We start from the raw sequence: 13,037 nt of genomic DNA, 5'->3' as shown, positions 1-13,037 counted from the left end.
TAGAGGAATTTATGCTCGTATCTTCAGTTGATAATATGAACATCCTTGATTTTTTTTTATTAAATATTGAATGGTACATTTCTACTTTGTACCCAAATCGTCAAATCACCTTGCGAATTATGTTACTAATATTTTTTTGAACATATTGTCGGTTTGATTTCGATCATTGCTATAGTTCACTTTGGTTCGAATTGAACACATCTCTAAAACGGCAGAAGAGAAGGCACTTATATTAGCTGCAGCACAGAAGCTCATAATCTATTGCTGACAGAACGGAATTTAATGAACTACTGTAGCAAGAAAGATATATGGTTTCAAAGATCTAGGGAATATAAGTATGCGACTTTAGAAGATTCATACGTTCGTTATGATTTTTTTCAATAAATAATTATCATATGTCATATTATGATTATCGTATTATAAGTTTTAATGTCTTAAAGTATGAACTTTATATATCTTCATTACATCCAAGTCTAAACCTTCACCGCGACCCTTGGATCAATTCATAACTGTGTGACCTCTTTGAACCGGTATTAACTAATCTTATAAGATCCCCCGGAAACTCGAGGGCCTCAGGGCAGCCTCTTTCTCCACCCCCACCACTGAACGCTCGTTAGCCAAATCTGTTTATTTTCATTGATTGACCTGGGTCGAGTTTTTGAGATTTCAAATACCGACTTATACATATATACACATTGTATATATTGATACAAGATCGGGATGGCTCTTTTCTTCTGGGCGAGATCCCACGAGATCCCATCGATCTTTGATACACTGTCGTCTGCTTTGTTTGTTAGTTTATTCCTTCTAATGTTTTCGGCAAATTTGGCATTATAGTCTTGGATTGTCTTAATTTAATCTTTTTCTGAAAACTTGTTTATATACGAAAGATTGTTTAAATATCGTTTGTTAAAAATACAGGAACTGACGTCATCACGGTATCGTCTGATTGAAGTAATGATATATGTTCCCTGTAATTAAGAGCATTATTATTGATAATCATTTAATTGATTTTTATTGTGTTCCGCAGGTAAACAAATTTTCTTTCGATTGGCACAAACAACTTCTCTACGACTGCTTTGGGTATAACTGAACATGTTCGTAAGATTGCAAAATAATGTGTGAGAGCTCGTTCTTTAAATGTACCATTTACTTATCTGTCTTAGATGATATGTCCATGTTAATGAAGACGTTATACTAGTAATCACTTCTCATTTAGAAATAACTCATGGACATGTTAAATGAATAATTTTGATACAGCTATGATAAGATATTGGTGGTTGATTAGAAATTTACAATAGGAGCATATACGCATAGGTGCCGGTAGAAAAAATATTGAAGACCCTGGTAAATAGAAAACCAAATGTGTCCTGGTCTATTAGGAAAATCGTTCCTAAATAGTGCATTTCGTTTTACTTAGTTAACTTCTGTCTTTGTTTTGCATCCCTTCCTTCAAATTGATAAAGACAAGAGTTTTCTGGTGAGTGTAAGATTCCTTTTTCTGACCAACTTTGCTTTAATATTACTCTTTTCATCTTTTACAATCAAATTCTACACTGTAATACGTAGAACTGGTTCGGATTCGCCGGTATAATCTCCCATTTGATTCCCAATAAACACCTAGGCAAGTTTTTGGTGCACGAAGCTCCTCGACTTGTGAATTATTAATCATAAGATAATAGTTGACATTGTAGATATAATCTTCTTCCACACAGCGGCAATGTCCCTCGGTGCACTGCTACCGACAGATGGCGTGTTAAGAATCCCGTCTCCATCGTGACCATCACACATTGATACTAAGTCGGTTGTATTAGTTTTTTTACCTTTGATACGAATATGAAATATACGTATATGGCGAAACATAACTGTCATGATTATCATGCAAAATCTACTTAAATAAATCATGTGTATTTGTAACTAAGTATGAAATTTTATCATAGATATTTTTTCGTCCATTTATGATAGATTGTTATGTGAGAGAGATTATTCTAATTTAAATAAACGTGGAAATCCTTTATTTAATGTGTGTAAATCTTTTATACCCTCGCCATTAAATGTTCCCCAACACTCATTAAAAGGTTATGAAAAAATTTAAATACAAATGTACGTTTTCTGTGGTCACAGCATTACACTAACCGCAATTGCTTTGCTTGCTTATTAGCCAACATATTTTTAACATCATATTCAATTAAAAACAATCAATCCTATTCATTGCTTAATAGACTAAAATTTCTCATTGATTTCTGAACTAAAGATGCGTAAAAAAGTCACATTTCTAATTATGAACACAGCGATACTAAAATGATGACCTTTATCTAATACCAGAGAAGTTTACCCGTGCATCCCTCATAATTCGATTATATTTCAGATCTGTTGCGAACAAAATTGACCGATTTACTGCAAGACATTTACGTAGAGTTCATGTGACCTTTTAAGCGAAGACCGGAACAGGAGAACTCAGTTGTCAGAAACCTCTTTATCTCGCGAATTGGCATCAGGAAAGAATCTCAGACATATCTCAAATAAACAAACCGCGACGATGCCAAAAGGCAAAGTCTGGAACTTTTAATTAAAACTGAACTCTTTTAAGTATCATTTCTTATAATCCTTTGTAAATAAAACCCCCTCTTTCTTTTTCACTACCAAGATGACGTCATAATGCCCTTGCATAGACACTTCCGTTACCAGAGCACCTGTCTATAACTTCCCAGTTTGCGTCTAACAGGAAGCAGGCAGTGCTTACACCAGCAAGCCCACCGACTCTGTGATGCTGCTAGTAATTTCTACAGCAAGATTTTGTTTCTACATCCCAACTGATTTTTCGACACGTGAATCGATTCAAAGAACATCCAGTTACATGTACCTGGTCATCTAGGTTGACCTAATGTAATGTCTTCCATCTATGCAGGTCAAAATCCCCATAATACCGTAAGGCTTGTCATTTATGTCAACTGGTCCGATTACCCCCCCCCCCCCCAAAAAAAAACAACAAAAAAACAAAAAAACAAAAAAACAACAAACAAACAAACAAACAAAAACGATTTTCCAACCTAGGTAAGAAATGAAACAACTAAAAGGCAACACCAAGTTCTGCTTGTAGAGTATAATACCTCACTCGGATCTTGCTACGACTTATTTACTATCGGGTCATAAAGATCTTTTCAAATGCTTACGAGTTTTCATAATAATAAAGAAAGCATTTTGTATCTACTTTCCGACGCCTGACCATGCACCTTTGACATAACACGTGCCGTGCAGGAAATGCGTCGTAAAATTTGGTTTCAAATGACAAATAATGGCTTTCATTTCATCGTAATGGAGATCAGGTTACCCTTATAGACTTGAGGTTAATGTTCTATAGTATGTTAGCTTGATTGAACAGGACGGGCCTTGTGATTGGGATAAAACATAGACCAAATATTTAAAATTAAAACCATATAATTTAATTCTGGTTGTAACGCGCTTTCTGATTGGCTAACAAATTATTTTATATCGTATAAAGAATGTTACCTACGTCATAGTAAGAATAACGTCAAAAACGTATCAATACGCCTGACGTTACGTTTGAATTTTGTACAATTTTACGTCTTTTAAAGGTCAAATGACCGTTTTTATCTACAATGAAGAGTAAAAAAATTAGATTATAAGCAATGAATTCAATATTTATTTGTTTTATACGATATAAAATGGTTTGGGGCAGTTTACGCATTTTTATAAACCGCTTTGCGGTTTATAAAGCGTAAACTGCCCCAAACCATTTTATATCGTATAAAACAAATAAATATTGAATTCATACCCTAAATATTCTCGGATATCATTAACATTTGGGCATTTGAATGTCGACCTTATTTTAATTCAAAAAACCAAAGAAAAGGGATATAAAATTCATTCGTCTCTACAAAATACACGCCCAAATAAAAGGAATTAAAAAGGTGTGTCTTTGTGCATTTGACATCATATAGGTTACCTATACAAAAGTCCTGATACAGAAGTATTTAAATTCTGCATTGGAAGTTTTGAATCACTAATTGTTAATTATACATGTATATATTAGAGAAAGCTACAGTCCACAGAATGACTTACATATCATTTTTTAACCAGAAATCTATTGTTTTGAAATACAATCTGCTGACTTTTTAATCCATTTATTTTATTTTTACACAAGAAATCTTATGAATGCTTTATTATTTTATTGAACAAATGGAAAATTTGCAGATATTTTATTATGAAACAAGCGAACTAGATCAGGTTGCCTGACAAGATGGTTCCTATTGACTTTTAATCCCTAATACATTCAAAAAAACACTTACATTAACAGTATTCAATCAACAACAAAAATATGATTACCGAAAAAAATCTTCAACTGAAGAAATTGGTGATTTAATTTTTTTTTTCAGCGAAAACTTTCTGAAGGGTTTACGTAATAATGGGTCTCCTTGTAAGACTCGTGAAAACAAATAACGGGCTATGGGAACTTTCATTCTCCGAAACATAGTTCGGCTACCGCGAAACGTAATGAGTTTCTGGCTCTTTATGTTCATTAGGTTCCAATTATTGCAATTTAAATCACGGCCTGTCGTTATCCGATATTTAAACCAGAATAAATCAATCGCAGATTGCAGAAGATCGATGAGGTGAAGAGGCCCAAGTGGCTGGCGACAATAAGCAGACGATAGGCCCCCTGCCGCCACACGCTCACTGTTCTATTGACTAGTTTGTTTTCATTATTACAAATAGGTAAATATTCAAAACAGGAAAGTGATGCACGTGACGTCATAATAACTTTTTAACTGGGCGCAGTGAAGAGCCAATCAAAAATATGCAGCGGAACTGGGAGATATCAAAGACGGTAGAATAATTGATATGTGGCTGTACAATCTACACGGGTATTGATGGCCAAACTGACGCAAATTAAATTTCAAAAGGCACAGACAGCGTGTGGCATCGATTGTGAGATCGATTGCTTGACATCCGGCTGGTTAACCATAGGACATGGACCCCAAGTGTTGGTATGTCGGTGTGCGGCAATTGGAGAAAGGAGGTCCGTGTTCAAACACCAGCCCACAATGCAAATTATATCTAGTCTTCGATAAATCATTGAAAGAAGCTATTTATACCTTAATTATTATACCTATAGTACACAAACATTTATTACTCGAGCTAACAAACATAACCGTGCGGTCTGCCTGTAATATATTACTGAAAAGAAATTACATTTACCCATATAACTGCCGCGTAAACAGTTATGTAGGGGCACCTGCTGGGCTGCCGGGGGTTAACCAGCACGGCCCGGGAGTCAGTTGTCCATACTAGTTAACCAGCACGGCCCGGGAGTCAGTTGTCCATACTTCACCCAGGGTACAGTCACCAAACCTACCATCAAACCAAAATCCGCGCCAAATCCGACCGCTGACATTAATTCTGATAAACACCAGAGGGTTTGAAGAAGTTTAATGAAATAAAGTATAAAATAATCTTTATCTCAAAAAGCTCTGGTGGTGCTGTTTACATATATTTCATGTAGAGTTCTTGTTGGGGGTGGAGAATTCTACAAAATTTGGTGCATATATAAGCAATAAATACGTTTATAGGGAGGACTTCCAATGCTTTATACGTGGTTTATCCACCCTAAAAGCTTGAGTTTTATAAAAATATGTCCAAACAAAACCCATTCTTGTGTGTCATTTATACAGCGTCTTATTTAAAACATTCAACGCCATAAGGTTTTAATCAAACTTAAAATAAATAGAGAATGGGATCCGGTAAACAAGATCCTGTTTATTCCACTGATTTTTCAGTTTTTTAATGGATTAGATCTTCCTTAATATATTAATTAGCAACTCAAAAATGTTTGTTGTTATATGAACTTAGTGTTTGTTTTCAAAGTTCTGAAAGTTTAATCGCTTCTCGATCGATGTACCAAAGATATTGTTATTTTATGTAACACGTGTGTCTGGAGACCTTGGTCTTCATTCTAACGCCTAACTTTGTCTCCTTCTGGTTACAGATAGCAGCTTCCTGCTGGCAAATGCCCGGATCATGGACTACCCCATCGTCTACTGCAATGACGGGTTCTGTAAGCTGTCTGGGTATAACCGGGCCGAGGTCATGCAGAAGAGCAGCACGTGCAGTTTTATGTACGGCGACCTGTCGGACAAGGAGACGGTGGACAAGATCGAGAGTTCGTTTGAAGACATGGAGCAAACACAAGTAGAGATCCTGCTCTACAAGAAAAACCGTACGTTTACACATGGTCACTAGCTATAGCGAGTTAATAATGCCTAAAACAATTCCATGTGATGGATGTCAAATAGCCCCCACCCCCATCAAACTTCAGCACACATATGTCCTGCACATAAAAAACCAAGCACAATCTTACCTAACGTTTTTACCTGAGCAATATCCGAATGGTCAAAAGAGGAGTGGTGCTCAATTTCTGTAGCCTTGGTTTCCGTTCCCGATAAATAATTATTAGGAATTTCAATGAAAAGATACGAAGAAATATAAATGAGCAATCTAAGTGTAACACACCAATGCGCTGTGATTACAATATAAGTACGATCTCAGTGGTAGGATTGGTTTAGCGATCTCACTACGATTTCAGTCGTAGCTAGAATCATTTTGTCGATCTAATGGCGATTTTGGGTGTAGGATCGGTGTTTGGCGATCTTATCAAAATCTAAGTTGTTGTGTAGGTCGATTTTCTGATCTCACATTGCTATGGCGATCTCAGTATAGGATCTTTATGGTGAGATCAAGATGGTCATCTTCTGATATCAGTTGTAATTACGATCTCATTCTATTTAGGAAGTGTTACTATACTCATACTAAAATTATTTTGCAATAAGCTTTACATCCGACTCCTCTCACGACATCAGTGCGGTCGATTATAGCAGATACCAGTTTAATGATTGGTTTTAACACACTATCAAAGATACTTGTTTATTGGCTAAACTAATTGTGTCTCAAAAAAAAAAAAAACCCCGAACATATTTGACATAATTAACAAAAACGTTTTATCAAGTAAGTACAGTGTATAAAGGTCGCAAATGTTCTTAAGCGTTGTGTTCGTAAAATGGAATTAAATAACATGTCTTTCTGATAATTCCTTAAAGCAATATAAGCTGTTTAAGGAATTTATAGCAGAACAATTTTTGTACGACAATAATTTAATTTTGCTCCAATTAAGGCTTCCTAACGACTTTTCCCACAAAATATGGCTGACAAAAATTTTTAGTACCATGATATTTTTGTCATTTTATTAGAAAATAACATTTGTAAATTTTTTTTTTAGAAAACTGCAGCTCATATTGCTTTAACTAAGCTCTCTCTCTCTCTCTCTCAATTCTGTCGCCCTGTCTTTTTCTTTCCTCCCTGTCTTCCTGCGTGTCTGTCCGCTTCATTTCTTTTTTCTTTCTCTCCATTGAGAGTTTAGCCGTCTATCTTAATTTAATTTTGCGAGTCTAGTAATTAACCAAACTCAGTGAGAGTGTGCGCTAACAAAGCTATCTTCCTCCATGATTTAGTCAAGACAGAAGCTGTCCCCTTTTCCCTTTCATCAACAGTCTCAGAGAATAATAATGATATTTTTGAAGTCTATGTTCACAATTCATTTCCTTTTATTTATCCTACATGTATATTTTACCGTAGTTTTAATAACAAAAATATGTATATATCAGTTGATTTAAAATAATATAGTATATTTGGTCAGCTATCAATACCAAAGATTTTACTGGTTAAATGCTTATTTTTGTGATAGGCTGTTAACAATTGGAGAGCTGGAAAGTATTACTTATTATTACACCTGAATAGTGCAGGTAAAATGGGATTCAGACAGTTCAAGTATCCAAATATGTATAGGTCATTTAAACAGTTCCCAGAATGCCAGCAAAAACTGGGGTATTTGCACTTGAAAAATACTAGGCAGGTCGGTTCCAAAGGAAAACTGTGTATTGTTTTTTATGGCAAACGTTCAAATGCTTATTTAACAAATTTTGGCCATTGATGTTTTGTCGGGTAAGTGTTGACTTTGGTTCACGGACGGCCACCTGCAGGCATGACGTCACAATCGGAATCTACCTTACTGTACCTGGATAACAGTCTTTGCTATTTTTATGTCTCCATTTAATTCATAAATTTATTTATGAGTCTCTTTTGTGTAAAACCAGCACAAATATACAATGTTTAACAATAATAATTAGATCTCTTTATTACTGTATTGAACGTTTACCTTCGTTGGTACAAACACAAATACTATAAGAAAACATGATAAACACGCGCAATTCACTCATTTTACTGTAATTATCCGTCTCCGTCCGTCCGTCCTTCTGTCGGTCTGTCTGCCTGCTCCCCTTTGTTTTAATGGTGTGAGATAAAGAATTATCGCAACGAGTCTTATATCTGGAAACATTTTTTTAAGAATTCGTCAGATCTTTCTTACACTTTTAATTACATGTATGATGTTCGGTGCCATGAACTTCTATTTAGTAAAGAACAAAAAACAACAACAAATAGTTAGCTTTAGAATTTAAACAGATACCTTTAGACAGAGCTCTTTGACTAAAGGAGTTAAATTTACCCTAAAAATAACCACGACCGTGGAGCCCTCTTAATTATTGTCGTGAGATTTCATTAAACTAACACAGAAAAAAAATAAACTGCTCGGGTAGCACTGTGACCCTTTAGTGATAACATGAACAACTCAAAAAGAGATATTTTATTACCACTATACATGTAATGAATATGTAAATCATTCGTGTTCATCTGTCTTTACTGATAATTGTACAGATATGTGTGCTGACCTAATAATAATTCTACTTTGTGTTGAATTTGACAGGTACCCCACTATGGCTCCTGTTGCACATTGCACCGATCAGAAACGAGAAGGAACAGGTGGTGCTGTTTCTGTGTACATTCAAGGACATCACGGCCCTAAAGCAGCCAATCGACGAGGAGGGCAGTAAGTGGTTCATTGACCAACATTTACAAACCACCACAAACTAGTCAATTTTTCTATCCATCCAGATATTTATATCTGTCTATTCACATTTCCATCTCTCAATATTGCCATTCATCCATTTAAGAACCATGAATACCCGTCCATTCACTTCTCTGCTTATCTATTTATCCTTCATTCCATCCGACTATCTTAATCTGTTTCTATCTATCCACGTATCCACACCTTTTCTTTTTCTGGTACAAAAACCCTTGTGGTGAATCAACTCGCGCCACAAAGGGACGGTGTTGTTGGTCATACATATCTATCACTGACTGATAAACAACAACAGAGGTTAACGTGTTAATGGACTCCATTGATGGTGCCACTGTATTTACGACGCACCTCAGTCTCCTTTAACTGTATATTATCACTTATATAATGTAACAGTTATTAAGCTTTTTCTGGGTGATCTATAAATACCCTAACCCGTCAAACAATGCCTCATCGAGTCCCAATGACAGTTACCCAGTAAACCGCGTGAACTTATTCTATAGAGTACAGTACACACAAGTCACTGCTGTAACCGAAACACAATTTTCCATTGGTATTTAATGCATCAAGGCGTAAACCAATATTAGATTGTACATTTAATTACATTTATGCAAAGTGAACTTCGAAAAGAAAACTTATGGGGACCTGTCGTCTTAGATTCTGTTGTTGTTACATGTATAAACTATCTTTTTTTTTTTACAAATTTGGTCCCTGAAACTTTTAAATGAAATGGTATTAAATTTCCTTATTGTGAAAGTCAAATGACACTATATCTTTTCAAACTCATAGCAGTTATTTTTTAATCGGAAGATGTTTAATCAAATCGAATGATATATGTTTAAGCAATTGTTTAACAAAATAAAAAGATAACACTTATGATAAAGTGTTTCTTAGATATCACAAGAGTATTGAGCTCTTTTCGAGCATGCGTAACAACAAATTATATATCTTCAATACTATTAGTTAACGTGATATAGCCATTGGTTTGAATTTCAACCTTAAAGATTGTGATGTACACACTGAGATATGTTATAACTACCAGAAATATACAATTTATTCCTTTTTTCCATAAATATTTTTAACATATTGCATTTTTAAAGAATATACGACTTCTAAACAAAACAAAACACCAACCTTATCTAATGCGGAGCGAGAGCATGCTAAAATATACACCCTGACCAAAGAAAAGATACGTTCGTTAATATCTATACTACATTTTATGAAAACAAAAAGAAATTCAAATTTACGTGGCTTAATTTTATTGACTCTTAGAAACATGTGCTTTGAGATCATCGATGTATGGATGCACGTGATTCTACTACAGACACGTGCACATTGCGACTGGAGAGCTTGATTTAATTAATAAAGACAGACTGCTCTGTGTTGTAAAGACATAATTAAATGGCCCCACAAATAAACTCGTCCTTAGAACGCGACATTAGAACACAGCATCCGGCGGTTAAGGACAATGTTTAGGTAACTTTGAAATCCGAGGAGTTTATGACATGACTTATATTAGTCTTCAAACGTCTAAACAAATGAGTCAATATATCCCTCAATTAATCTAGAAAGAACACACGTGAGACAAACTCGAGAGACCAAGACACGTGTTTGCATACACGTGTTATACTCTCTCTCTCTCTCTCTCTCTCTCTCTCTCTTGCATACTTAGTATTTAGTGATTAAAAAAAGAAGCATATAGCATTAAATAGTATAATTTACCATTTTTTAACATCCCTTCAGTATTGATTCCATTCAATCCTAATAAGATTCAAGTTAAACTTTTATATAGATTCCCTGAATACATGACCATTTTCATCATTGTAGGTTTGAGCAAATTCGCCAGGTTGGCGCGTTCTGTTACCAGGAACAGATCCACTCTTCTACAGTTCTCCTCTCACATGCCAACCACAAAGTTCGACAACTCCAAACCATCACAAATTGCAAACGTAGGTGGCGCTTCAATAAGGTCAATGGCATTTATAAAATTTATAATAAGATTTATAATAAGATGACAAGCTTTAATTCTTTCCTTCCTTGCAGATGATGAGTTTAAATTCTGATGTTTTACCACAATATCGACTAGAAGCGCCAAAAACGCCACCTCATATCATTCTTCATTACTGCTTGTTCAAAACCGTTTGGGACTGGATCATCCTGTTTCTGACTTTTTACACAGCTGTGACGGTCCCCTACAACACCGCCTTTAAAAACAAAACCATGGACCAAGTTCCGCTTCTCGTCATCGACAGTATCGTTGACGTCGTCTTCTTTGTCGACATTATCCTCAATTTCCACACAACGTTTGTGGGACCTAGTGGGGAGGTCATCTCCGATTCTAAAATTATCCGAATGAACTATTTGAAGAGTTGGTTCGTGGTTGACGTGTTGTCTTGTCTCCCCTATGATGTGTTCAATGCATTCCAATATGTTGATGACGTAAGTTACCATAGGAACAAGACACAATTTCCACTATTGCTATTTCATACCAATATCTTATCAATGTAATACAAACTTTCCTTTTTCTTTTACAGGGTATCAGTACTCTTTTCAGTGCATTGAAAGTTGTCCGTTTATTAAGACTTGGTCGAGTTGTCCGAAAATTGGATCATTATTTGGAGTATGGAGCAGCCATGCTTGTTCTCCTCATCCTTGTGTTTATTCTATTTGCTCACTGGTTTGCGTGTGGTTGGTACAGTATTGGATTAAGCGAAATTCAGAGCGGAATATCCTACGGATGGTTGACCTTTTTATCCAACACCACTGGGGACGTTTTTTATTTTGCGAACACTACCGTGAATCCTGACGTCACAGGAGGCCCCGGGAAGGGGATGCGGTACTTGACATCACTTTATTTCACTCTTTCATGCATGACCGGTGTAGGATTTGGGAATGTAGCAGCTAATACAGAGCATGAGAAGCTATTTTCAATTTTTATGATGATAATTGGAGGTAAATATTACACAGTATTTCTCTGTCTGCTCTCAAATAATTTATTGGTTGCATTCGGAAATACACGTTTTATCTTTCTCTTACAGCTCTTCTCTATGCACTTATATTTTCCAACGTGACAACCATATTTCAACAGTTCTACGCTAACTTTGCACGCTACCACGATATGCTAAATAGTGTGCGTGAATTCATGAAGTTGCACGATGTCCCGAAATCTCTGAGTGAGCGAGTGATGGACTACATCGTGTCTACTTGGGCAATCACAAAAGGAATCGATGCAACCAAGGTGAAAGTTTGAAACACTCACAGAAATCAAATTTGTAATCATTATTGAAATGAAACAAAATGTTTGCAATGGAACTCTTTCTTTCGTTTCAGGTCCTGAATTATTGCCCGAAAGATATGAAGGCAGATCTATGTGTTCATCTAAATCGAAAGGTGTTCCTAGAGCATCCAGCCTTTCGGCTAGCAAGCGATGGTTGCTTGCGGGCCCTTGCTATGCATTTCAACATGACCCACAGTGCACCGGGCGATCTGATTTTCCACCAAGGAGAGAGTCTTGATGCGTTATGTTTTGTCGTCACGGGGTCACTAGAGGTCATACAGGACGACGAAGTTGTTGCCATTCTCAGTAAGCATTAACATTAAGATCGGCTAATTCTATGTGAAATATCAATTCGTAGGATGTCAAGAATTCCTTACAGTTCCGAATGGCAAGTTATTATGAGTTTTGATTTTACATTATTGGTAATACGAGGGCTATTCAAAACCAATTCTATACGATTTCTGCGTGCTCTCTTTTAAGGTAAGGGTGATGTCTTTGGTGACAATTTCTGGAAAGAACACACTATTGGTCAGTCAACGGCAAACGTGCGAGCGTTGACCTACTGTGACCTTCACACCATCAAACGAGGCCGACTGTTGGAAGTGCTGGAGTTTTACCACGCCTTTGCCAACTCTTTTGCTAGGAACCTGACTCTAACCTACAACCTCAGACACAGGGTACGCTCTTCTCTCCAACATTTTCACAGAAGCTGCATTAATTCATGTTTCAAGATTAAAGAGAAAAATGTAAAATAGCAATTAAGTTTTATTT

At 36.0% G+C, this 13,037-nt stretch overlaps 1 protein-coding gene across 1 annotated transcript in view; it reads left to right on the top strand.

The window, feature by feature from the left end:
- The window catches only part of LOC128175455 (potassium voltage-gated channel subfamily H member 1-like), a 31,022-nt gene that overhangs the window by 14,052 nt on the left and 3,933 nt on the right, over nucleotides 1-13,037 (top strand). The window contains exons 2-9 of the mRNA XM_052841086.1: nucleotides 6,008-6,238; nucleotides 8,837-8,959; nucleotides 10,817-10,938; nucleotides 11,033-11,428; nucleotides 11,524-11,941; nucleotides 12,028-12,227; nucleotides 12,320-12,572; nucleotides 12,747-12,943. Of these exons, the coding sequence (XP_052697046.1) occupies nucleotides 6,008-6,238; nucleotides 8,837-8,959; nucleotides 10,817-10,938; nucleotides 11,033-11,428; nucleotides 11,524-11,941; nucleotides 12,028-12,227; nucleotides 12,320-12,572; nucleotides 12,747-12,943 (1,940 nt within the window). The remainder of the gene's footprint in view (nucleotides 1-6,007; nucleotides 6,239-8,836; nucleotides 8,960-10,816; nucleotides 10,939-11,032; nucleotides 11,429-11,523; nucleotides 11,942-12,027; nucleotides 12,228-12,319; nucleotides 12,573-12,746; nucleotides 12,944-13,037) is intronic.

Source organism: Crassostrea angulata, chromosome 3, assembly GCF_025612915.1.
Source record: "Crassostrea angulata isolate pt1a10 chromosome 3, ASM2561291v2, whole genome shotgun sequence".
NCBI lineage: Eukaryota > Metazoa > Mollusca > Bivalvia > Ostreida > Ostreidae > Magallana > Magallana angulata.
This window is presented reverse-complemented; position numbering and strand designations above follow the sequence as displayed.